The sequence below is a fragment of the Giraffa tippelskirchi genome, chromosome 6 (assembly GCF_054371585.1).
Source record: "Giraffa tippelskirchi isolate mGirTip1 chromosome 6, T2T-mGirTip1v1.2.pri, whole genome shotgun sequence".
Classification (NCBI taxonomy): domain Eukaryota; kingdom Metazoa; phylum Chordata; class Mammalia; order Artiodactyla; family Giraffidae; genus Giraffa; species Giraffa tippelskirchi.
The window spans coordinates 119141374-119169109 of record NC_137280.1 but is presented as its reverse complement, the minus strand read 5'-3'; the positions used below and the strand labels follow the sequence as shown (position 1 = coordinate 119169109).

Here is a 27736-nt window from a genome sequence, read left to right as displayed (position 1 = left end):
TGGAGAAGGAAATGGCAACCCACTCCAGTATGCTTGCCTGAGAAATCCCATGGACAGAGGAGCCCGGTGGGCTACAGTCCATGTACTCGCAGAGTTGCACACAACTGAACATATTTCTTTGATTGCTTTTGCTTTTGATGTCATATCTAAAGCAAAATAAGTTTATTTTTGAAGAAATGTCTATTAAAGTTCTCTGCCCATATTTAAATTGGGTTATTTGTCTTTCTGTTGTTAAGTTGTATTTTCAATATTTTGGATAGTAGATCCTTATCAGATACATGATTTGCTATTATTTTCTCTTTGGGGTTGCCTTTTTGCTTTCTTAATACTGTTTTCCCCCCCTCAGCTTAGTATTTTTAATCATTTCTTTCTCTTTATTGATATCCTTTATTTGGTGAGACATTCTGTTGATACTTTTCTTTAGTTCTTTAGATATGGTTTTCTTTTACCTTGAACGTATTTAAACAACACAAGAGAAGACTCTACACTTGGACATCACCAGATGGCAAACACCGAAATCTGATTGACTATATTCTTTTCAGCCAAAGATGGAGAAGCTCTATACAGTCAGCAAAAACAAGACCAGGAGCAGACTGTGGCTCAGATCATGAACTCCTTACTGCCAAATTCAGACTTAAATTGAAGAAAGTGGGGAAAACCACTAAACCATTCAGGTATGACCTAAATGAAAACCCTTATGATTATGCAGTGGGAATGAGAAATAGATTTAAGGGACTAGATCTGATAGAGTGCCTGAAGAACTATGGACAGAGGTTTCTGACATTGTACAGGAGACAGGGATCAAGACCATCCTCAAGAAAAAGAAATGCAAAAAAGCAAAATGGCTGTCTGAAGAGGCCTTACAAATAGCTGTGAAAAGAGAAGTGAAAAGCAAAGGAGAAAAGGAAAGATATACCCATTTGAATGCAGAGTTCCAAAGAATAGCAAGGAGAGATAAGAAAGCCTTCCTCAGCTATCAGTGCAAAGAAATAGAGGAAAACAATAGAATGGGGAAGACTAGAGATCTCGTCAAGAAAATCAGAGATACCAAGGGAACATTTCATGCAAACATGGGCTCAATAAAGGACAGAAATGGTATGGGCCTGACAGAAGCAGAAGATATTAAGAAGAGGTGGCAAGAATACACAGACAAACTGTACAAAAAAGATCTTCATGACCCAGTTAATCATGATGGTGTGATCACTCACCTAGAGCCAGACAACCTGGAATGTGAAGTCAAGTGGGCCTTAGGAAGCATCACTACGAACAAAGCCAGTGGAGGTGATAGAATCCCAGTTGAGCTATTTCAAATCCTGAAAGATGATGCTGTGAAAGCGCTGCACTCAATATGCCAGCAAATTTGGAAAACTCAGCAGTGGCCACAGGACTGGAAAAGGTCAGTTTTCATTCCAATCCCAAAGAAAGGAAATGCCAAAGAATGCTCAAACTACCACACAATTGTACTCATCTCACACACTAGTAAAGTAATGCTTAAAATTCTCCAAGCCAGGCTTCGGCAATATATGAACCATGAACTTTCACACGTTCAAGCTGGTTTTAGAAACGGCAGAGGAACCAGAGATCAAATTGCCAACATCCGCTGGATCATCAAAAAAGCAAGAGAGTTCCAGAAGAACATCTATTTCTGCTTTATTAACTATGCCAAAGCCTTTGACTGTGTGGATCACAGTAAAGTGAAAAATTCTGAAAGAGATGGGAATACCAGACCACCTGACCTGCCTCTTGAGAAATCTGTATGCAGGTCAGGAAGCAACGGTTAGAACTGGACATGGAACAACAGACTGGTTCCAAATAGGAAAAGGAATATGTCAAGCCTGTATATTGTCACCCTGCTTATTTAACTTATATGTAGAGTACATCATGAGAAACACTGGGCTGGATGAAGCACAAGCTGGAATCAAGATTGATGGGAGAAATATCAATAACCTCAGATATGCAGATGATACCACCCTTATGGCAAAAAGTGAAGAACTAAAGAGCCTCTTGATGAAAGTGAAAGAGGAGAGTGAAAAAGTTGACTTAAAGCTCAACATTCAGAAAACCAAGATCATGGCATCCAGTCCCACCATCACTTCATGGCAAATAGATGTGGAAACAGTGGCTGACTATTTTTTTTGGGCTCCAAAATCACTGCAGATGGTGATTGCAGCCATGAAATTAAAAGACGCTTACTCCTTGGAAGGAAAGTTATGACCAATCTAGACAGCATATTAAAAAACAGAGACATTACTTTGCCAACAAAGGTCCATCTAGTCAAGGCTATGGTTTTTCCAATGGTCATGTATGGATGGGAGAGTTGGACTATAAAGAAAGCTGAGCTCAAAAGAACTGATGGTTTTTAACTGTGGTTTTGGAGAAGATTCTTGAGAGTCCCTTGGACTGCAAGGAGATCCAACCAATCCATCCTAAAGGAGATCAGTCCTGGGTGTTCATTGGAAGGGCTGATGTTGAAGCTGAAACTCCAATACTTTGGCAGGTCAGGAAGCAACAGTTAGAACTGGACATGGAACAACAGACTGGTTCCAAATAGGAAAAGGAGTACGTCAAGGCTGTATATTGTTACCCTGCTTATTTAACTTATATGCAGAGTACATCATGAGAAATGCTGGGCTGGAGGAAGCACAAGCTGGAATCAAGATTGCCGGGAGAAATATCAATAATCTCAGATATGCAGATGACACCACCCTTATGGCAGAAAGTGAAGAAGAACTAAAGAGCCTCTTGATGAAAGAGGAGAGTGAAAAAGTTGGCTTAAAGCTCACATTCAGAAAACTAAGATCATGGCATCTGGTCCCATCACTTCATGGGAAATAGATAGGGAAACAGTGGAAACAGTGTCAGACTTTATTTTGGGGGGCTCCAAAATCACTGCAGATGGTGATTGCAGCCATGTAATTAAAAGACGCTTACTAAAAGCAGAGACATTACTTGGCCAACAACGGTTCATCTAGTCAAGGCTATGGTTTTTCCAGTAGTCATGTATGGATGTGAGAGTTGGACGGTGAAGAAAGCTGAGAGCTGAAGAATTGATGCTTTTGAACTGTGGTGTTGGAGAAGACTCTTGAGAGTCCCTTGGACTGCAAGGAGATCCAACCAGTCCATCCTAAAGGAGATTAGTCCTGGGTGTTCATTGGAAGGACTGATGTTATACTTTGGCCACCTCATGCGAAGAGTTGACTCATTGGAAAAGACCCTGATGCTGGGAAGGATTGGGGGCAGGAGGAGAAGGGGACGACAGAGGATGAGATGGTTGGATGGCATCACTGACTCAATGGACATGGGTTTGGGTGGACTCCGGGAGTTGGTGATGGACAGGGGAGTTGGTGATGGACAGGGAGGCCTGGCGTGCTGTGGTTCATGGGGTCGCAAAGAGTCGGACACAACTGAGCGACTGAACTGAAATGAACTGAATAGTCTTTGTTTCCCAGGTTATGTCTGGGCTTCTTCTGGCAAAGCTTCTTATTGATTGCTTTTCCCCCCATGCATGGCCATATATCTTTCTTTGCACACTTTTTTGGGGGAATTTTCTTGGAAATTTTGTAATTTTTTGTTGAGAACTGGACATGTAGAATAATACATTGTGGCAATCTGGAGATCAGAATTTCTTATGTCTCAAGGTTTGCAGTTGTAACTGTTTATTAGTTATTTTCCTGAACTAATTTGTGAGGTCTGTATTCTTTGTCATGTGTGACCACTGAAATCTATGCTCAGTTAGTTTGCTGCTGCTGCTGCTGCCAAGTCACATCAGCCATGTCCAACTCAGTGCGACCCCATAGACGGCAGCCCACCAGGCTCCTCCGTCCCTGGGATTCTCCAGGCAAGAATACTGGAGTGGGTTGCCATTTCCTCCTCCAGTGCATGAAAGTGAAAAGTGAAAGTCAAGTTGCTCAGTCATGTCCAACTCTTCGCTACCCCATGGGCTACAGCCTACCAGGCTCCTCTGTCCATGGGGTTTCCCAGGCAAGAGTACTGGAGTGGCGTGCCATTGCCTTCTCCGCTCAGTTAGTTTAATGGTCAGCTAATGTTTGGACAGAGATTTCCTTAAACTCTTGAAACTAAAAATCTCTGAGCCATATTTACTGGGTATTTACTGAGGGCTCCTTCTCTCTCTGTGTTGGGGCGTATCTTCAGTGTTTAGGCAGAGAGTTTACAGCTTAGCCTTACCTTCTTGCTTGTGTAGAACCTAAATTCCACCAGACTTGAGAGCTTAGGGACAATCTCGGGTCTTTCCTGAGAAAAGTCTTTCCTGTGTGCACAGCTGGGCCTGTACCCTTCATGATTCTCAGTAATATGTTGGAACTTTCCAAATCCTTTATGGACATCTCACTCCCAGCCTTTCTTTTTAATTAAGTATTTTGGTCAGCTTGTTATTTGTCCTGTTATAGCTCCCTCAGGTGGCTATAATGTTATTTAGTAGCTGCTAATTGTTTCTAACAAAGGCCCTTGGCCCTGGGCAAGCTCGGAGTTAGGTCAGTGAAGAGGAGACTTCTAGTGGAATTTTCCAGTAATCTGACAGACATGTTAGGTAATGACTGTTACCTGGGAATGGGGCTTTGGAGGAGATCCAACCCTATAGCTAGGAGATACAGCTTCCTCTGCTGGCTACTAGGCTGCTAGTTTTCACCATGATTTGGGAGCTGTTGGTCTACAAAGCTACCAGGAATTGGGTAGTGGGGAATAGAAATAGGATAACTTAAGAATATCAATGGATCATATGGTGAGGTTATGTTTTAACTTTTTGAAGAAACTGCCAAACTGTTTTTTCCAAAATGGCTATACCATTTTATATCCCCACCAACAATGTATCAGTTTTTCTGTGTCCTCCCAGTATTGTTATTGTCTTTTGATTATCACTATTCCAGTGGATGTGAAGTGGTATCTCTTTTTTTTTTGAGCAATAAAACTGTCTTTATTCACAAATGACATGATCATTTCTGTAGAAAATTTTATAGAATCTACAGTAAAGTTAAAAGAACTAAACTGTAAGTTTATTAAGATTGTAGAAGATCAATATACCAAAATTATTTGTATTTCTGTATATTAGCAACAATCAGAAACTGAATTAAAAATACCATTGTAATAACATCATAAATATAAAATACCGAGAGAAAATAAGACCTATACACTGAAAACTATTAAACATTGATGAGAAAAATTAAAGAAAATCTAAAAACATAGAAATACTATGTTTATAGAGGTCTCAGTGTGATTGTGGAAGACCAAAGAGGATGTTGTTAAAACAGAGTTTTAAAAAAGTTGGAATTTAGAGAGTGCTTGATTCTCAAAGATAACAAAATTCTGCATGTAGTCAGGGTGTTAACTGTTAAAAAGAGTAAGCATATTAGGGTGTCAAATGAATGCATCTTTATGCATGTTTAGAGCACTGAGGAGGAGGGTCATGGCTGTGTAGTAGGCAGAATATGTAAAGTGATGTTTTAAAGTGCTTTTCCATGTCTATTTTTGCTCATGTTATATTCTCAGATCTTGGTATAGTACCTGGCATGTAGTAGTCACTCAGCAAAAGTTGAGAAAGCAAATAAGGACTAACACAGTTTTACAGATGGTTCCTTTAAGGTGATTCATTACCCTAAGATAATTATTTGGCCAATTAGGAGTAAGACTTGAGGCAGAACAGAAGCTAATCCCAAAAGCTTATAGCAATAAGTTGTATAAAAAAGGAAAGATCCCAGAATTCTGTCGCCGAGATATTTTCACTTGTGCTGTGATACTTTGCTGGTGATGAGAATGTGCTTAATACATTTGATAAAGTTTTTAAATGCCTTCTTTGTTTCAGGCACTGTACTGGGCATGGGGAATATAGCCTGAACAAAACAGATACACATCTTGCCCTCATGGAACTTACCGTCTAATGGGAATGACAAGTAAATAGGCAAATAATAATAAAGTAATAATAATAAAATAACTGTGAAGGAGGAACTGTAGAATAACATATAAAAAGAACCTCTATTGCAGACATCTCAGCTGAGACATGAGGAAATAGCTGGCGAGGCAGTGTTCTAGGCAGTTGGAACAGCATCAGCAAATGCAAACAATGATGACACAAACCTGGAAAATTGGGAAACCAATGTTCTATAGGCTAGGGAATAGTGGCTGAGAATATGAGCAGAGGCCAAATCCTGTAAGCCCTTACCAGCCATTTTATGTAGCTTCAAATTTGTCCTATGGCATGGGGAATCCTTGAAGGAGTGACATAATCATACACATGATTTTAAAATAATACTCAGATTTCATTGTGGACAATGAATGGGAGGGGGTCAGAGGGAATTCAGGTAAACCATTTAGTAAGGTAATAATTTTGATGAGAGAGCTGAGGGAACTTGAACTAGGGAGAGAGGTGGATGGAGAGAATATGGGACCTGAGGGAGAAATGTGCCTTGATTTCTGGCTTGAGCCATGAGATCAATGTTGGTTCCATTCACTGAGCTAAAGGACTATTAAGAACAAATGGGTTTGGGGGAGAAGATAATGCATTTAGTTTTTAATTATCTGACTTTGTGGGAGTATGTGGGTCAGCCTTATGGGACTTCTTGCAGGCTTCCACTTCTTGTGGAAACCAAGAGAAATTTCTTGGTTAGAGATAGAAATATGGAAATCACTAGTATATAGATAGTTACTAAGGCCTGTAAGAGTAGGTGAGATTGAGATGAAACAGCCAATAGGTGGGAAGAAGCCCCAAAGAATATGGTATTCCCATAACCAACTGAAGAAAGTGCTTAAAAAAAAAAAAAAAAAGTAGATGAGATTGTGCAAGAAACAAGATATATGAGAAGAGAACCCTAAGACCAGAACCCTATATTTACAGACAGAGAAAAAGAAGCTGCCATAGGAGGAAACTGGTCCCAGAAATCAGGAATGAAGGAGTGGTTGCCTATATTTTTACACTAAGATATTTAGTGAGGGCTTCCCTGGTGGCTCAGCTGGTAAAGAATCCGCCTGCAATGCAGGAAGCCTGGGTTCTATCCCTGGGTTGGGAAGAAGCCCTGGAGAATGGAACAGCGGCTACTGACTCCAGTATTCTGGCCTAGAGAATTCCATGGACTATATATAGTCCATGAGGGTCACAAAGAGTAGGACATGACTGAGCAACTTTCACTTCACATCTGGCAAGATATGTATTGAGGGATGTCTGTTGGATGTAGCAACAATGAAGTTGATGACTTTGGCCAGGACATTTTTAAAAATTAATTTTTATTGGAATATAGTTGTTTTGCGAGCTTCCCAGGTGGCACAGTTGGTAAAGAATCCACCTGCCAACGCAGGAGATGTAAGAGATGTGGGTTTGATCCCTGTGTCAGAAAGATCCCCTGGAGTAGAAAATGGCTCCCCATTCCCATATTCTTGCCTGGAAAGTTCCCTGGACAGAGGAGCCTGGCGGGCTCCAGTCCATGGGGTCACAGAGAGTCGGACACAACTAAAGGACTAAGCAAATAGTTGTTTTAAATTGTTGTGTTAGGCCAGGGCGCTGCTCCCTCCCACGGTGCCAACGCCTGTGTGTGTTGTGTCTAAGCAGTCCCGCGTGTGGGGGAATAAACACCTGGCACTGAAAAAAAAAAAAAAAAATTGTTGTGTTAGTTTCTGCTGCACAGCAAAGTGAATCTCATATATATATTCCCACAGTTTTGGATTTCCTTCCCATTTGGGTCTCCACAGAGCATTGAATAGAGTTGCTAGGGCAATTTGAATGGGGGAGCAGAAGACAGATTGCTCACCTTCCACTTGAGCAACGAATGAGTGATCAGAAAGTGAATAAGTAAAAATAATGTTTTCAAGAAGTTTAGCTATGAAGGAAATGAGACAAAGGGCAGTACCTGGGGTGTGACATGGAGTTAATAGAAAGTTAAACTTTTTCCATTAAGTTCTTTTTGATTACTTTTTTTTTATGAATGTGATTTATCTTTTCAGTATTACCTTTGTTATTATCTTTTCAAGGGGTTGGGAAGATCCCCTGGAGTAGAAAATGGCAACCCACTCCAGTATTCTTGCCTGGAAAATACCGTGCACAGAGAAGCTTAGTGGGCTATCGTCAGTGGGGCACAAAGAGTCATACACAACTGAGTACACACACAACTATTTATAGTTACATATTTTTGCACTGTGTAGTTAATCCTTTGCATGTGGTAAGAAAATAACTTTACTGTCTTAATTAGCTAGATTTTCTCTTAACTGTTGAGAAATTTTCTAGATAATGAAACCTCATTTTAATGTATTACATCTTCTGTTTGTTTTTTAGATCATTCATCGAGATATAAAACCTGAGAATATTTTAGTGTCCCAATCAGGAATTACTAAACTCTGTGATTTTGGTTTTGCACGAACACTAGCAGCTCCTGGAGATGTTTATACGGACTATGTGGCCACACGCTGGTATAGAGCTCCAGAATTAGTATTAAAAGATATCTCTTATGGAAAGTATGTATAGTTGGGTATCCTGCCTGGTCTTTCCTAGCCATCTCTTTTTTCCCTTGGTGTATCTGCTACCTGAACTACTGGCAAACTCTGCCTTCTGCATCTGGGCTTGGGATAGAAAAGGGACTCCCTCAAATAGAGCAGAGAGACCCTAGACATCTACCCTGCTGCTACTGATGTTGCCACACTTGCCCCCTGGCGCTGAGTGGCCCTAGTCCCAGGAAACCTATGCAGAAACCTCTCAGGCTGCCATCCATGCTTGCCTTAAGCTGTGCCCCACCCTCTATAGAGTGGCCTCCTTGCTTCTCTGTAAGACTCTAGATTCTGCAGAGATTTTAAAATCATCTACTCTGCCAGTGTCACCACAAGTTTCCTAGTTCCTGCGTATGGCACAGTCTTTGCAAAGACTGACAAATAATAATTTTTAAATTGTACTAGATATTTCAAAAGTAGAAAGGCCTCAGTCTATTGTGAGTCAGTAAAAAATAGTATAGGAAACAACAATCTAATAAATGATGAATCTTGAAGAACGTAAAGACACCATCAAGAGTGTGAGGGTTACAAATTCCTCCGTATCCTCACCAGCACTTCTTATGATCTGACTTTTGGATTCTAGTTATCCTTATGGGTGTGAAGTGATATCTCCTTATGGGTTTGATTTCCATTTCCTTGATAACTAATGATTTTTGGACTTCATTGTTGATCTTTCTATGTGCTTATTGACCATTTATATATCTTCCTTGGAGAAATTTCTGTTCAGATCCTTAGCCCTTTTTTAAATTGGACTGGCTTTTTATTATTAAATTGTAAGAATTCTTTGTATATCTAGATATAAATTCCTTATCAGATACTTATTTGAAAATATTTTCTCTTATTTAGTTGTCTCTTGATTTTCTTGATGGTGTGTGTCTTTTGAGAAACAATTTTTAATTTCGATGAAGTTCATTCTGTCTGTTTTCATTATTTGTTGCTTATGCTTTTGGTGTCATACTTAAGAATCTTTTGCCAAATCCAAGACTGTGAAACTCCTCTGTTTTAAGAGGTTTACAGTTGTAGTTCTTAAATTTAAGTCTTCCATCCATTTTGAGTTAATTTTTATAAGTGGTGTAAGATAAGGACATGGACATAGGTTAAATCACTGGTTGGGTAACTAAGATCCTGCAAGTCGCACAGCAAGGCCAAAAAAAAAGTTTTTTAGAAAAGATGTTTTACATATTTCTCCATGAAAGAGTGATTTATTCTTGTCTGTTTCAGACCTGTGGATATCTGGGCTTTGGGCTGTATGATCATTGAGATGGCCACTGGAAATCCCTATCTTCCTAGCAGCTCTGATTTGGATTTACTCCATAAAATTGTTTTAAAAGTAGGTAGGTATTACTGAAATGTACTGTTAAATGCCTAAATAAGTGTTTTCAGATCAATTCTGCTTGATTTTCAAATTTAGTCTATAGGAATAAGGAAGCATATTATTTTGATAGATGAAAGTAGATGACTGCTTTGGGCTGATTTAAAAAAAGGTAGAAAAATTCTGTTTTTGAAAATAATATTTTTTTTTGCCTGGATGCAAATAGCTGTACCATGTTGATGGTTGATAGTAAGAAAAATAGTAAAATAGGAACCTACCTCAGTTTGTCTGAAAGTTGTTATAAAATTTTGGCTTCTACAAATATTTTCTTCTTTCAAAGAGGATTTTTAAATAATAGAATTGATTTTGACTTTGATGCTCTTTTACAGTGCTTGGAAATAGAAAACCAGTTGTTTACTGAGAAAACTTTTATTAACCACAGTAGATAAGCAGATAGCTAAATATCTTATTCAAAAATATTTTTGATGATAGCTGAATTATTTGATGATCTGCTTTGACTACCCAAACATTTTCATCGTTAGTGTTGCTCATGGAGTTTCAAAGACTTTCTATATATATTTCTGATTGAGGAGCTTGAGGAACCTATTTTGTGATGAGAAAGTGAAGTCGCTCAGTCGTGTCCGACTCTTTGCGACCCCATGGACTGTAGCCTACCAGCCTCCTCCGTCCATGGAATTTTCCAGGCATGAATACTGGAGTGGGTTGCCATTTCCTTCTCCAGGGGATCTTTCTGACCCAGGGATAGAACCCGGGTATCCCGCATTGCAGGCAGTCGCTTTACTATCTGAGCCACCAAGGAAAGCCTACATAAACATATAATTATAGGATCATGAGGAAGGTACTTTGAACAACTCTAAAAACTGTGAATCTGGATAAATATTGGTTAAAGATACAGTTCAGAGTCTTAAAGCATCATACTTTTTTCTGTCATATTTAAAATTCTGTTTATGAGATTAATGATGAGAGAACTCGAGAGATGATGGGATCAGCTTTGTTGTTTTACAAAGGAGGAAACCAAGATACAGGAAAGGAAGATTTGCCCAAGATCACCGAACTAGTTAAGAGCAAAACTAGTGGTAGAACTTAGCTCTTTCCACTCCTATTTATAGTTCTCTACATTCTGCTACTAATCTATAGCCTTGTTTTTTCTTTGAAATATTTCTATCTCTATATAATTTTAGTATTTTAGCTGTTTTGAGTAAGACTTTGCTGATGAACACTTGCTAGATAAACCATTTTGACACCCTTATGGAAATACGTAAAAGTTTGAGTGTGCCTTTTCTAACAGCATTATATATTATGTCTTGTATTTTGAAAAAAGAAAATGTACCTGTGGTTTTTTATTCTCTACTGCTTATGTGCTATCAACAGATTACTGGGGAACTCACTTTTTTATGCTATATTCAGAAGATAGTTTCTTGTTCAATTTTAAAACATTAAGAGAACTTAATTGTTATTCTTTCTTTTAGTAATTTGATACAGACCACATAACAATTTGATTACTTTGATTGTAGAATAATATCCATGTTTTCTTATGTATGTAGTTTTTTCTCTTTTCAGGCAATTTGACACCTCACTTGGAGAATATCTTTTGCAAGAGTCCCATTTTTGCTGGGGTGGTCCTTCCTCAAGTTCAGCATCCCAAAAGTGCAAGAAAAAAATACCCAAAGCTAAACGGATTGTTGGCTGACATAGTTCATGTATGTTAAGAGATTAAGGACTTATTTCTTGGAAATTTGCATAAATTATAATACAATTTTAAGATATGACTTTAATGAAATTCCAAAAGGATTCATGGAGTAATGTTAACTGTTCAAAGTTACTATATTCTTCTGTGTTTATGTCTTTAGTTCAGAGAAGTTAAAAGTCACAGACTGTTAAAACTGAAAGGCCCCTGAAATAATCCAGTCTATTATTTTTTGTTAATTCCAATTTTATTGATAAACTGGAAAATTTTAAGGATAAACTGGAAAATGTTACGACCGCCATTGTTGATCAACACCTCTTAACAGCCAGTCTTCCCAGCAGTCTACCCAAGAGATTTCTTCCTTGTACAGTGATATTCTAAGGTATGTCAAGGCATTGGCAGCTATAGTTGTAATGTTGTTTGAGGATACACCAGTGCCAAAATTCAGATTGATTTGGAGAAAACAAAAACATTATAGAGTACTTTTAAATTAGTTTAAAATTTAAATTTTATTTTGAACTACATAATAAATACACCAGCATACTTAGACTAGAATTCAAGAAGTGAGAGAGCTACTTGCTTCTGTTTATTTTCTCTTCCCAGCCAATTTTCTTTCCCAGGGTCAGTTAACGTGTCTTATTTCTAATGTACAGCCCTTAAAAAAAGTGGTAATCTAATTTCAAAGCAAGTGTAGCATGGTGTTTATGAGAAGGGGCTCTGAATTCACATGAACTTTCTTTAAAACCCAGCTCTGTTACTCATTAGCTCTGTAAACTTGAGCAAGTCAATCTCCATGCCTCAGTTTACTGAGTTATAAAACAACATTAACAATATTTATTTTCTGGAGCTGGAAGGATAAAATGAGTTAATGGGAGAAATGTTCTTAGCACAGAGCCTTGAATACACTGTCAACAAATGTTGTTAATGTTAACTGTTGTTGCTGTCTTTTAGATAAAACTAAACATGACATGTAACATCTAAAGACTTATCAAAGGAAGAAAGTTATTTCTTTGGTAACTGTAAAGAACTAGAGTTTATTAAAGGATCAGTTTTTTTGCTACATTTTCCACTTTAATTTCTGTTTTTTCATGTCATAGGTTTGATTTTACAAAGAATACATAATGATCATAAAAAAATAGAATACTTGATAGAGAAGTTAACATTTTCCCAACCCCCACAATCCAGGAAATATTACTATTGATGTTTTGGTTTATATACTTTTCCCAACCAAATACATGCGTAACAGCTTATGCTTTTTATTGTTGTTTAGTCACTAAGTTGTGTTTGACTCTTTTGTGACCCCATGAACTGTAGCCCTCCAGGCTCCTCTGTCCATGGGATTTCCCAGGCAAGACTACAGGAGTGCATTGCCATTTCCTTCTTGAGGGGATCTTCCCCACTCAGGGATGGAACCCATATCTTCTGCATTGGCAGGTGGTTTCTTTACCACTGAGCCACCTGGGAAGCCCTGTCTTACTTTACACACTGCTATATAACCTGTTTATTTTCACTTAGCATTATAGTTTAAGTATACTGCCATGTCAGTAAATATGGAGCTGTGTCATAATTTTAGTGCTTGCATAGTGTTTCATTGTATGACTATACTATAGTTTATCTTGCAATTTTGGACATTAGGTTTCAGGCTTTTTCCCTATTGATAAAGATGCTACAGTAAACATCTTTTATATGTCTTTATGAACTTGTGGTATTATTTGCTTGGGATAAATTCCTAGAAGTGTGACTGGTAGACCAAAGGGTTTATACTTGTTAGGACTTTTGATATATCTTGCTATTTTTTCCTCCAGAAAGATTTCATTGATTTATACTCAAGTAGCATTGGGTATAAATCTCCATTCTCAATCTAACATTGAATATTATAATATTAAAAATATTTGCAACTTAATAAACTAGAAATAAAGTATATTTTTAAAAATTGCACTTCCTTCATTATAGGAAAGTTGGACATGTTACTGACATTAATTGGTCATTTGTAGTTCTTATTTTAAGAATCCTTAAACTATTTGTGATTTAAAGTATATTTTTACATTGACTTGCCGAATAATCATATTAGTGTCCTGTTGTATATGTTCTAAATACTTTTTTCAACTTGAATAATCCAGTGATTTGGAATGCCATATTTATCATAGAGAGATTGCTTATACATGCTGAGGTATATTTGTATTTCATTGATTTCTCTCCTTATTCTATTACAAGTACAATTTTGATTATTATAACTTTCAAATACATCTTTTTTTTGGTCACACCATGCAGCTTGTGGGATCTTAGTTCCCCAATCAGTGATTGAACCTGGGCCCTGGCAGTGAAAGCGCTGAGTCCTAACCACTGGACCGCCAAAGAATTTCCTAAAATACATCTTAATACCTGGTATAGAGCATGTATTTTTTTTCCTAGATTTAAAATTTTTAAACAATATTATTATGGTATAATTTCTGTACAGTAAACTACATGATTTCAGATGTACAATTTGATGAGTTTTGGTAGATGTATACATACCTGTGAAACCACCACTACAATCAACATACCTAACATTTCCATCACTTCCCAAAATGTCCTTGCATCCTTTTGTAATCCATCTTTCCCTTCATTCCTATCCCTAAATAACCACTGATTTATTTGCCACTATAGTTTATATTTTCTAGAATAGTCTGTAAATGGAATCAAGCAGTGTATATACTCTTTTATGTCAGTCTTCTTTAACTCAGCATTATAGTCTAGATATTCAGTTCATGTTTTTGTGTGTATCAATAGTTTATTCCTTGCTAAGTAATATTCCATGTATGAATATATCACAATTTTTAAAAAATCTATTTCCCTGTTTTGGGTTGTTTCCTCTTTTTGGCTACTGCAAGTAAAATTGCTGTTAACATTCACTTATAAGTCTTTGTGTAGATATGCGTTTTTATTTTGGGAGGGATAACTGCCAGTCTGTTTCTCAAAGTGTAATATTTTACATTTTCCAAACTAAGGCAAACATTTAAATTCTGTAAATTATACTATTCACAGAAAGAATATTTATCTACTTCCAATTGGCTGTGACCTTTAAGCATTTTTCTTCCTAAGTTTTATTGATGGATAACTATTAATGTTCTAAAATAAGCACATACTTTTAGTTAGTTGCAGTCTTAAGGATATGACTGTTCTCACATCATAAAGACAATAACAGACTTTATGAGTCAATTTTTAAAAATTGTGGTTATAAAAAACATGTAACATAAAATCTGTCCTCTTAACCAAATTTTAAAATGTACAGTATGATATTGTTAACTATATGCAAATTGTTGTATAGCAGATCTCCACAACTTTTCTGTGAATCAATTTAAACATAGACTTTGTGAAATAATCAGAAGTGTAATATTATATGCAATTACTTTGTACATTCTGGATTTTAACTATCGTTTCCATTTATGAGATCTTAGACCAATTACTTGGAGAAGGCAATGGCACCCCACTCCAGTACTCTTGCCTGGAAAATCCCATGGACGGAGGAGCCTGGTAGGCTGCAGTCCATGGGGTCGCTACAAGTCAGACACGACTGAGCGACTTCACTTTCACTTTTCACTTTCATACATTGGAGAGGGAAATGGCAACCCACTCCAGTGTTCTTGCTTGGAGAATCCCAGGGATGGGGGAGCCTGGTGGGCTGCCACCTATGGGGTCGCACAGAGTCGGACACGACTGAAGCGACTTAGCAGTAGCAGTAGCAGACCAATTACTTGTCCTCTTTGGACCTTAGTCTTCTCATCTGTACAATGAGGATAGTAGTGCTACCCACCTTGTAGGGTTGTTGTTGGGATCAGGTAATAGGAAAAGACTAGATAGAGTGTTGTATGACAAACACATAATAAGCATAAATAAAAGTTACCTATTATTAGTATGTTTTGCCTTCTTTTGGAGGAAGAATGATAATTATCAGGCAAATGGCTTTTATGCAAATTATGTCTTTAATATTTGCATTAATGTATTCTAATTATGATTATTTAATTATATGTAGATTCATTATGTACAACTTATTTTCTGATACTCTTACTTCACTGTCTTTTTTTGTTTTGTGGGGATTTTTTTGGTTCTCAGTTGAAGTAATCCCAAGTGAAGGGAAGCAGAAAATAGCTGTTCTGATAATGGGTTATTGAAGGATTTGGGGGCTTGGATATTTGTGAAATTGCTTTATGCCATATAAAAAGCATTGAATTAGGAATCAGACAATATGAGTTAAAATTCTAGTTTGGCAAATTACTAAACATGCTTCTAGCTCTATAAAATGGAAATGATAATTCATGAACTTTGTTCCTTACAGGGCTGGATAAGAGGACCAAAATGAGCTAATTAATTCCTACTAATTCCAGCAGAAGTAGACTGACTTCTGTTTTTGCTAGAAATAGGACATTTAACCTGTAGTATTGCTTTACAAGTACAAATTTCTTAGGGAAACGAGTGGTCAGACTCACTGTCAGAAATTCCTGAGGCCTAATTCTATCTTTTCAAGAACTCTTTTAGCTCTGGGTAATTAATTATACCTGCATTTGTGAAATTTAACATTTACCGAAAGGAGACATGTTAAGAGCTTGTTTAACATGGAATCTTTTTTCATTTTCTAGGCTTGTTTACAAATTGATCCTGCTGAGAGGATGTCATCTACTGCTCTTTTGCATCATGAGTATTTTACTAGAGATGGATTTATTGAAAAGTAAGCATTTTGAGTGAGTGTGGACTTTTTCGTGTTCTGTATTAGGAAATTTTACTAGCATGAAAATTGCTACATAGGTTAATGTTACACAAAAGAATTCAGTTTATCAAAAACTTACTGAGTTTTTTGGTTTTTTTTTAAACTTACTGAGTTTTTGTATTGACTAGATATATGGTAGACTTACAGGTGTCATGGTGAAAATTCTAATAATAAAAATAGTGCAGTTAACATGTATTACACAGTTACTATGTCCTAGACAGTGAGCTAAGCTCTTCACATGCATTTTTCAATTCTTACTATAGGACAGAGATAACATTAAATAAACCATCAATACTTTTTAGCCTTGTTTCCACTTAGACCCCCAACTCAGAATAGTCCAGTTTTTCCTCTTGATAGCATCTCTGACCTATATATTATAATTAGCATTCATTTCCCCAATGATCTTTTCCCCCTGCTTTACTTATTATCTGTTGCAGTTCATGTTGTTTTATTCTCCCCACCAAACTGGAAGTTCCCTGAAGACAGGGACCATGCCTCTTAAAGCTTTTCTCTGTCCCATATTGTATTTACAATATATGTTAACAATGTGGATTCATAAATCAGCCATGCTTCTTTAAAAAAAACACCATTTTCTATTTGGGCTTTGAAAGAAACAGGAAAAGTTTATTAATTGAAAAATTATTCAGTTTGCCTTGGAGTATGAGGCAGAAACATAAATATCAATTTAAAATGTGTGGGAGTTAAGATCAGGCATAGGAAAGTCCAGAACCTCCACTGAAAATAGACTGAAGTAGAAAAAGTCAAAGAAAAGGAAATTGTTGAGAGTAAGCAGAACGTGAAGCATTTCAAGAATTTTATTCTAAAACAGAAAATGAGAAGATATATTAAAAGTACCATTGATGAGAAGTATCAGTTATTGAATAAAAGAGTTGCTTCCTGTCAATTCAATATAGACTTATTTGATTTCTCTTGGGTATTTAGCTATTAGGATTTTACTATCACAGGGTGAAAATTCTTGAGTTCCATAAGACAAGGAAATTTTAACAGAAATGTGCCATTTTCTTATTCAGCCAAACTAATCACACTGGTTTTTTTCTTCATCTCACACTTACCCTTTTACTATAATTCTAGGGAAGAATTCATTCATGGTAGAACTTATTCAGTCTCAAACTGATAGCAGTAGCTGCTTCAAGAAGGAAAACTGTGTAGCTTGGGGAGAAGGGTGGAAAGGAGACTTTTCAGTATAACCTTTTGAGTTTTGAGCCATACAAATTGGACTTTCTATTAAAAAATAAATAACTTTTAAAAAGCCAAACTAGGACTTCCCTAGTGGTCCAGTGGTTAAGAATCTGCCTGCCGGTGCAGGGGACATGGGTCTGACCCCTGGTCCAGGAAGATTCCACATGCCGCAGGGCAACTGAGCCCATGTTCTGTGCCACAACAGCTGAAGCCTGTGTGCCCAAGAGGCCATGCTCTGCAACAAGAGAAGCAACTACAATGAGAGAAGCCCATACACCACAACTAGAGAGTAGCCCCTCTCTACTAGAAGGGCAGCTAGAGAAAGCCCATGTGCAGCAATGAAGACCCAGTGCAGCCAAAAATAAATAAATAAATATATATTTTTAAGCCAACCTAAAGCCAAAACAATCTTGCTTCAATATTGATGTATTCTATTATACTTCAAAAATATTTCTCTAGAGTAGGATTTTAGAAAGTAGTCCATCTTTTAAGTCTTGTTAAAAGAACAGGACTTAAAAGGGACAAAGTGGCCTGAGTCTTCTTTGAAGAGAATAGTACATTTATCAGAATTGAAAGCAATGCTTTTATTAAGTAAGCTTTACATCACAAAAGAAATCTAATTCATATGTCTATCTTGTGAAAGTTTTATTAATAGTAAATTACCATGGAGAAATTGTTGAAAGATGTATCTTTACCAGGAAACAACCTGTATTAGGTAAATATTGTGCTATCTCTTGGCATGCATTACTGATAACTTTTTTATGCTGTAGCTCAAATGTAAAATAATTGATTAAAAGTTCTTTTAAAGATAAAACACTATCTACATAAATAAAATTATTTGATATTGCTTGTTTTATCAGATTCATACCAGAACTGAAAGCTAAATTGCTACAAGAAGCAAAAGTCAATTCATTCATAAAACCAAAAGAGAATTCTAAAGAAAATGACTTTATGAAAGATGAAAGAAAAACAATTTATACCAATACACTGCAAAGTACTTCAGTTTGGGGAAAGGTAAAAACTGGTCTTATTTTTAGCCAGTATAACTGTATTATAGTTAGTACTCTAATGATAAAAATAACTGTTCTCCTGACTCAGATTTTGGATGTATCTATTCTAGGAATTGGAAAAAGAGAAGAAGCCCAAGGAGATCAAAGTCAGAGTTATTAAAGTTAAAGGAGGAAAAGGAGATATCTTAGAACCAAAAAAGATAGTGTGTGAAGGTGGACATTGTCAACAGATTGCAGCTGAAATTGTTCATACTATGTCTCAAGATACAAAACTTGTAATCAGTGAGCCACCAAACCCTGTCAATCCCAGCACTAACTCTATAGGCATGAAAGACGATCCATGTGCTGGAGGTAGTATGGTGATGCCACCCATCAATCTCACTAGCAGTAACTTGATGGCTTCAAATCCCAGTTCAAATCTCTCCCACTCCAATTCAAGGTGAGTTTTAACAGAAAATAAACAGAAGGAAATGGACCTAAGTTTTATAATGTTTTTATATAATGGTATTTCAAAGAAGCAAGTTTGTAATGTCTGTATATAAACTGAATTGGAAGGTGTATTGAAATTATAATCATATAATGGGCCATTACTAAATTCTTATGAATGCTATAGAAGAAATTAACTTTTCTTGACTATGCTCTAGGTGTGTGGTTTTTCACTAATGCAGTTTGCAAAAACCTTATTTTGAAAAAAAGGCCCTCAGAAAAATTACTTCCCATTTGAAGAGAAAAATGTAATGTGACCTCACTTTTGGTATTGATGTGCCTTCATATAGCAAAGTAAGCTTTTTTTTTCCTATCGTAGCAAATTATCTAAATGGAAAAAAGATAGTTGAAAATAATCTTATGTAGTCAGATAGCTTTTCAAGGTTAAATATTTTGGGAGAAAAACAACATACTGAATCAATTTTAGATTCAACTAATACAGATTTGAGACACTGGTACCATGAACCTGATTAATCAAGGGCAGTGTGACGGATGGATGGCAAGAGTCTAGCAAAGCATCAGGGCCACTTCTAAATTTAGGGAACTGCTATGACTCTAGATGGAGAAGGAGGCTTGGTTCAGTGTCCTAGAAGACTAGTTCAATCCTAGCAGACTGGTTTGGGCTGTAAGTTGTGAAGCTTAGTGGTCTGCAGAGGTGGCAAGTGAACATGTCTATACAACAGACTGCAGACAGCAAGTGTCAATCGTTCTTGAGGTAACTCCCAAACCATGGTTGTAATAACCATAATTATAAACTAGCCATGGTCAAAAGCTCAGAAATGCATGAACCCAGTAGTTAAGAGATCCAGGTTCAGAACAGATAGAAAGGACCAAATAGGCCTGCTGGAGTAACCCCACCCACAGCATGGTGTCACCACTGATGTTAGCCATGAGTGAGTTATTCTCTGCTCTGTTTTTACCTCTTTGCTTGGAGCAGTTGGTACTTAAGGACTAACAATTGCATTTTGGCACGTGTTCAAACAGTAGACTACCATGGTATAACTTACCATTATTGAAGCTTAAACAGAAGTATTTCTGAGGAGTTCTAATGACTTCTCGTTTGTTTTTAAATAATAGGTTAACTGAAAGAGCCAAAAAGAGACGTACATCTTCACAATCTATTGGACAAGTTATATCTAACAGGCATGAGGATACAGGTTCCACTCAAGTAAGGCAAGAACCTCATCATTAAATTACATCCTCTTTCAATATTATCCTCTCACCCTGTGTCCTTTTCTTTGTCTTTAGGGCTCTAACATTTTTTTTAAATGTGCTTTTATTTTTCTCTTTTACCCTGGAGTGTAAATAGGTCATCATTTCCTTAGTGCTTTCACAGTTTTAGTTAATTTCTTATAACTTGATTTGTGTATTCAATGAGTGACTTGGGGGAAAAAGGTAAGATTTTCCTTTAAAAATCACAAGACTTTTTGGTTTTTCACTTCTAAAAAATGATTTTAATGTCTTACTTTATAGATTAAGAACAATTGCCAAATAAATACATCTTACTTTTCCCAAGAAAACATAATTGGTGTCATTCATTTCCCCATTTTTCACATAGGAAAATAGTTTACTTTATAACTGAAACAGTGTTATTTATAATAATAAGACATTGAAAACAATACATCCATCCAAGAACAAGTGACTGGTTAACTATATTAAAGTATATCCACATAATGGGATACTGAGAATTACATTGTGGAAGTGTTCATTAACCTAAGAAAGTTTCTATCATCTGTTGTAAAATAAGCAAAAACAGGTAGCACAAAAGTTCTTCCAGAATACTGAGTTCACAAGTAATTTTTTCCCTTGGGTTTTCCCAGTGTCCAGAGCACATCATTTTGTAAATTGAAAAATAAGTTATTAAGAAAATGAACTGGAGCAGTTTGTTCAAAATCAGAGTGCAGTGAATAGGATAAAAAATTAAAAGTTAAGACTGTGGTTCTCATGATCAAGACTATTCTCTGAATATTGAATATGCTAAAAAAATTTATGAAATTTTTATTGGAGTTTGATCTGTTTATATGTTTGATGATACTCTCTTCGACTTCTTTTTTAAAACAATGACTTATTTTAGTTTTGGCTGTGCTGGGACTTCATTGTTGCCTGGGTTTTTCTCCAGTTGCAGAGAGCAGGGCCTGCTGTCTAGTTGCAGTGCTCGGGCTTCTCATTGCAGTGGCTTCCCTTGCTGTGGAGCACAGGCTCTAGAGCATGTGGGCGCATTAGTTGCGGCTCTCGGGCTCTAGAGCACAGGCTCAGTAGTTGTGGTGCACCAGCTCAGTTGCTCCACAGCATGTAGGACTCTCCCGGACCAGGGATTGAACCCATGTCTTCTGCATTGGCAGGCGGATTCTTTACCACTGAGCCACCAGGGAAAACCCTCTCTTCTACTTCTTAATTATTAAAATAACCTTGTAAAGACTAATTTTTATGCCTATCTTATACCATCCAAAAGGCTGGAATTTGTTGGCTCTTCATCCAATAAGTAGTTACACACCTTTCTTCAAATTAACTTGTTTTTTTTTAAGAGCCAAATGGAGAAGTGTGTGTTTAATGAGCAAACCAACCAAACTGACCAAATGGCAAATGGAAACAAAAGGAAGCTGAATTTTTCCAGATCTGACAAGAAAGAATTCCATTTCCCAGAATTGCCTTTCACAGTACAATCAAAGGAGATGAAAGGAATGGCAGGTACACATTTGTTGCATAGTTTTACAAATCTCCAGATAGAATATTTTTAAAAACTTTTTTTGGTAATATAACTTACATTTATAATATGATTTAAGTAGAAAGAAGTATGTGTGTGTGCGTGCCTGCATGCTCATTCCCTTCAGTCGTGTCCGACTCCGTGTGATACTATGGACTGTAGCCCTCCAGGCTCCATGGGATTCTCCAGGCAAGAATTACTGGAGTGGGTTATGAAGCCCTTCTCCAGGGGATCTTCCTGATCCAGGGATTGAACCTACATCTCTTACATCTCCTGCACTGGCAGGCAGGTTCTTTACCACTAGTGCCACCTGGGAAGCCCCAGAATGGAGTATATTGCTAGGCAAAATATTTTCAGCTGATGAAAAAAAATTTTTTTCATAGTCAAATAAAGGGTTAATACTTAAAGGAGATAATTTTAAAGAAGGTTAAGAAAAATTTTAAAAGTAAAAATTTTATTAGCTCAATTTTGTTGAAATGTTGGAATAGTATTTGAGGAGGGTGTTTTTGGTTTAGTATATGACCTAGGGTAATTGCAGTTTCCTCTGTTTTTCTGTGATAACTTGCCCATATAATAGCAGGAATGATGTATGTGTGCTTCAGGCATTCAAGGATTTAGTCGATTAAGATTTTATAACATGTATTGAGCTCATAAAATGAAACTCACTTTTTTTGCAGTCATTTCTTTGAAGAACAGTGACACCTTGTGAAAAGATAACATAATAGCAAGAAAATAGTACTTGCATAACTCAAGAGAAATTATCTGATCCACTTAACAGTAATACTCAGAATTTTAAAAGTAAAATGTCTTCTTTATTTAGAGGACAGACTGGTAGACTATAAGTAAAATTATATAACAAATCATTTATGACTGATATTTAATACCATTACAGCTCATGATTTGTTTAGTTCCTTTATAATAAACTGAGAAACTGACTTTAGTGGATATCAGAATTTCCATTTGAAACTCTTGAAAAGGAAAGTAAAATTTCAAGGTAAGAGTAACAAGTTCTCGTATATATTTTTGCAAAAGTGAAGCAGATAAAAGTGTTGAAGAGGGAATCAAAGAGAACAGATTCATCTAAAATACCAACTTTACTTAATGCAGACCAATATCAAGAAAAACAAGAGGTAAAACTTTTTATTGATAGCTTTTACTAAGTAATGATGTTTAGAACACTTGACTTAGTATATAATTTTAATTATTACTGTTGGAAAGTTAGATAAAATTTCAAAATTCTGTAATCTTTGACCTCTAGAAATAGAACTATTTTCCTAGAATAATCAATTATAAAGGTTTTTAAAAAGGTTTTATTTTTGAAGGTAGTAAATTTGAACCCTCATTTGAATGTTGAGTGATTGAATATATGCTACCCAGAGAAAATAGTATGTGTGTTGTGTATACTACTTGGTGGTAGGTAAACCATGCCAGAGGAAAGGAATAATGGTATAAACATAGGATTATCCTGGCCACAAGAACATATATATTTTGTCTTTAGCCTTTTTCTTCCTATTTTTTCCTCCAATTTATTCCATCTCTGCTCTCTAACTACTGTCCTATTTTCACAAAGATATGCTCTCAGCTAAGTATCAGATAATCTTGAATTTTATTTGGGGATCTTGAAGCCATTAGTATCTATTATAAATTAATACTCTTTAAAGGTATTCTTTTAAGGGAAAGGGATTGTGCTGAGCATCCACTGAATTAAATTATATTAACAGCCTTCTATCCTGTACACCTGTGAGGTCATCAACTTTGTTATCTTGGTTTCTTATTTTCTAAATAAAATTGACTACATTTTTATTTGTGATAAAATTAGCACATACTTATTGAGGAAATTTGAGGAACTTATAAAAATAGAAACCATCATCTGAAACTATGTAAGAAAGTGTTTTTAACTAAATCTATTAATTTATAAAACATTCAGGTAAGAATTATCAGACACTGTTAGGTATACTTTCACAGTGACATTAATGCCTTATTCCTGGCCTTGAACTTGTTGACAACTCCACAGTCAGTTTTGCAGAGAAGAAATATTTTCTAGATAGAACAAGAAAGGCATTAATGGTCATCTTTTAGTTTGTTATAAAAAAGAATAAGGTGACTTCAAACTTTTAAACCTGGGTGACTTACTGATGTCACAGCATGTTGAACAGCACACCATTTGCACATTTTTTGAATAATTGGATGAGTTAAGGGTCTTGAGTTCGGGCAGACTAGTAATGTGCTACATATGTTTGTCCTACTGTACTGTGAAAGCCCTCAGAAGCAAAATTACATTTTAATTCAGGAAGAAAGGAACTCTTAAGACAGTTCTGACATTTTAAAAAAATACATAATAGGAAGGGAAAAACCCTTTTTGTGCATATGATGTAGAATTCCTGAAAAGATGATCTTTTTAAGAGTTAACAGTGAAACAGTTGTAGTTATTAGAAATATCCAGAAGTCATCAATGATAATTGTAGTTTATATGTATCGGATTGGCCAAAAAGTTTGTTTGGGTTTTCCATAAGATGGTAAGGAAAAACCCAACCCAACACTAATCATTCAAATGCAGTTCTGACAAGTGACAGAAATTACATATGAGGCTGCTTCAAGTGCTTTTAATAAATTAATGTCAGAATTAAGAAAATGTCCTAAATTTCAAGTTGATAGGTTGTTAATTTAGAGCATGAGAGAATATGATATGTTTTTAAAATCTTAAGACAGGGAATGGCAGCTTATTTGTTCTAGTCACAGATTTGTTTCTGACTTACTAAATCATATCCAGGCACTTCCCAGTTAATAGTGTAGACATGTATTCAGTAGATACTATGACCTAGAGAGAAATTCCTGTTACTGCTGAGTGAGTTAGGCAAGAAAGAAGAGTCCACAGAAAAGCCTCCTTCAGTTCTGTCTTATGATGATAATAAGGACTCCTTTGCTAAATAGTCTCCCTGTGCTTTATAAAATAGCCCCCAGGTGCAAAGGACAAGTACTTATCTGTGGCTGTATTTCCTTAGCCAAAGACTTACCATTTCCTTAATTAAGGTCCTATTTCTATTTACTTTTTAGAATACAGGAAATGCACAAAGTGAAAGGAAGAAGAACCTGCCAGATGTAGAGTAGAAAATGCAGCAGCTGAAAATTCAGGGAACCCCAGAATCACACTGTATGGTTAAAAAAGTCCCTTTTATTAATATTACATACATAAAAACATTGACTAGAGAATTTTACAGATAGATCGTAAATCCTGTGTAGTTATGTGTAAACTCACTGAAATTTGTCTTTAAATTTATTAATTTATAAATTTTTCATGTTTTCTTAATTTAAATATTAATTTATAAAAACTGCCTGACTGGTACATCCTAATAAAACTACAGCTTACGTTTGGTCATATAATTTTATCTGATGACCTGTTATCTCAGTCATGTTTGATTACTGGTCATTCTTAGCTTTGGCTCAGAACTTTATAGATAGAAAGATTTCTAAATGTGTAGTAAAGTGAGATTCCAATGTCTGGGAGCACCAGACATTTCTGAGCAAGCAAGTATACTTGATAAGCATGAAACACGGGTTTGGTTTTACACTGGACATTCTGGAGCAGTATTTAATTAAACATATCATGAAACATGTTTAAAATGATGGAAATTGAGCCAAGTATTGAAGGAAATCTTTTGGCTTGACCAGCATGTTTATCATTTAGTAGTTTATATAGAATATATTGTTATGTATAATTTAACGTTAATACAGTCAAAGTTTTGGCAACATGTATTTATATTCTTATCCCTGGTTCTTACTGGCTTGGTTTCTGATTTTAGAATGGAGATGGCCATTGTCAGGGGAAGAATTTGAAGAGGAACAGACTTTTTTTCTGGTAGTGTCTTTTCTTTTAAATCTTAAAAAATACAAATTGACAAGTCTTCCCTTTTAATTTTATGTATAACAGAAATGTAACATGAGCTGTTATGACAGCAGTTAGTCCACAGTGGCATCATCCAACTTTGTTTTGTTAGCAAACCATTCATGGTTTTCTTCTTTCTTTCTTCTAAAAATTCTGTTGATGTGATGTTATGATTTGGAATTATTAAGTCATCTCCTCTCTACGTGCTTCTTTACTTGCTGTGATTACTGAGTAGGTAACACATCCTGTCATATGACCATACTGTATTTCTACTGATCTCGGCCCTCTGCTAGTCATATAATATAAGTGTCAGTTTTTTTCTAGAATGCTCTAGCTTCCTGAAGTGAGTTCTTAATGAAATGTCTGACATTTTTTTAAAAAGTGGTCCATTACATGATTAAAAATATGTTCTGTTAGTTAGCTATAAAAGCATTTATACTACTTATAAAGTATCAGAAAATTAAATGGTATTAAATGTTAATTTTTTTATTCCTTTAAACAACTGCCAGCACTCTTTCAGTTTCCTAGTTCAATCTGATAGTGCCTTTTATGTGGTACAAACTTTTTCTATTTATGTATGACCCAGAAGAGAAATACTACCAAAATTTTTGGTTGTCATATTTTTCAAAAAAGAAATGAGATTGTTTGGTATTTTACCAAGACTCTGCCTGATTTTGTATTTACCAAATAGACTTGAAAAACAAAGGAAAACATAATTTCTTTATTATGATATTGTGATCTCTCTTCAGCTTATTAAAAGGTTGATTAAAATTCTCAGTGAGTTCTCTGGTGGTCCAGTGGCTAAGACTCCATGATCCCAATTCAGGGGGCCCGGGTTCGACCCCTGGTTGGGGAACTAGATCCCAGTGCAGTTCAGTTCAGTTCAGTCACTCAGTCGTGTCCGACTCTTTGTGACCCCTTGGACTGCAGCATACCAGGCCTCCCTGTCCATCACCAACTCCTGGAGATAACTCAAACTTATGTCCTTTGAGTCGATGATGCCGTCCAACCATCTCATCCTCTGTCGTCCCCTTCTCCTCCTGTCTTCAGTCTTCCCCAGCATCAGGGTCTTTTCCAGTGAGTCAGTTCTTCGCATCAGGTGGCCGAAGTATTGGAGTTTCAGCTTCAGCATCAGTCCTTCCAATGAATATTCAGGACTGATTTCCTTTAGGATGGACTGGTTGGATCTCCTTGCAGTCCAAGGGACTGTCAAGAGTCTTCTCCAGCACCATAGTTCAAAAGCATCAATTCTTCGGCGTTCAGCTTTCTTTATAGTCCAACTCTCACATCCATACATAACTACTGGAAAAACCATAGCTTTGACTACATGGACCTTTGTTGGCAAAGTAATGTCTCTGCTTTTTAATGTGCTGTCTAGGTTGGTCATAACTTTTCTTCCAAGGAGCAACCGTCTTTTAATTTCGTGGCTGAAGTCACCATCTGCAGTGATTTTGGAGCCCCTCAAAATAAAGTCTGTCTCTGTTTCCACTGTTTCCCCATCTATTTGCCATGAAGTGATGGGACCAGATGCCATGATCTTAGTTTTCTGAATGTTGAGTTTTAAGCCAACTTTTCCACTCTCCTCTTTCACTTTCGTCAAGAGGCTCTTTAGTTCTTCTTCGCTTTCTGCCGTAGTGTGGTGATGTCGGCATATCTGATGTTATTGATTTTTCTCCTGGCAGTCTTGATTCCAGCTTGTGCTTCATCCAGTCCAGCATTTCTCATGATGTACTCTGCATGTAAGTTAAATAAGCAGGGTGACAATGTACAGCCTTGACGTACTCCTTTCCCTATTTGGAACCAGTCTGTTGTTCCATGTCCAGTTCTAACTGTTGCTTCTTGACCTGCATACAGATTTCTCAGGAGACAGATCAGGTGATCTAGTATTTCCATCTTTTTAAGAATTTTCCACAGTTCGTTGTGATCCATACAGTCAAAGGCTTTGGCATAGTCAATAAAGCAGAAGTAGATGTTTTCCTGGAACTCTCTTGCTTTTTCGATGATCCAGCGGATGTTGGCAATTTGGTCTCTGGTTCCTCTGCTTTTTCTAAATCCAGCTTGAACATCTGGAAGTTCTCTGTTCACAAACTGTTGAAGCCTCACTGGGAGAATTTTGAGCATCATTTTGCTAGCGTGTGAGATGAGAGCAATTGTTTGGTAGTGTGAGCATTCTTTGGCATTGCCTTTCTTTGGGATTGGAATGAAAAC

At 36.5% G+C, this 27736-nt stretch overlaps 1 protein-coding gene across 22 annotated transcripts in view; it reads left to right on the top strand.

The window, feature by feature from the left end:
* CDKL3 (cyclin dependent kinase like 3) overlaps positions 1–27736 on the top strand; it is a 53643-nt gene that overhangs the window by 10286 nt on the left and 15621 nt on the right. For 7 of the 22 annotated variants that reach the window (XM_081502888.1, XM_081502885.1, XM_081502884.1 and 4 more), the window contains 10 exons: positions 8273–8451; positions 9703–9815; positions 11375–11514; positions 16118–16206; positions 18306–18459; positions 18566–18894; positions 20019–20109; positions 21467–21629; positions 22678–22775; positions 25446–25501. In XM_081502888.1, coding sequence (XP_081359014.1) covers positions 8273–8451; positions 9703–9815; positions 11375–11514; positions 16118–16206; positions 18306–18459; positions 18566–18894; positions 20019–20109; positions 21467–21629; positions 22678–22775; positions 25446–25501 — 1412 coding nt within the window. Of the gene's footprint in view, positions 1–8272; positions 8452–9702; positions 9816–11374; positions 11515–16117; positions 16207–18305; positions 18460–18565; positions 18895–20018; positions 20110–21466; positions 21630–22677; positions 22776–24699; positions 24797–25445; positions 25502–27736 lie in introns of all 22 variants that reach the window. The other 15 variants (XR_014057252.1, XR_014057250.1, XR_014057254.1 and 12 more) reach the window with 5 other exon arrangements.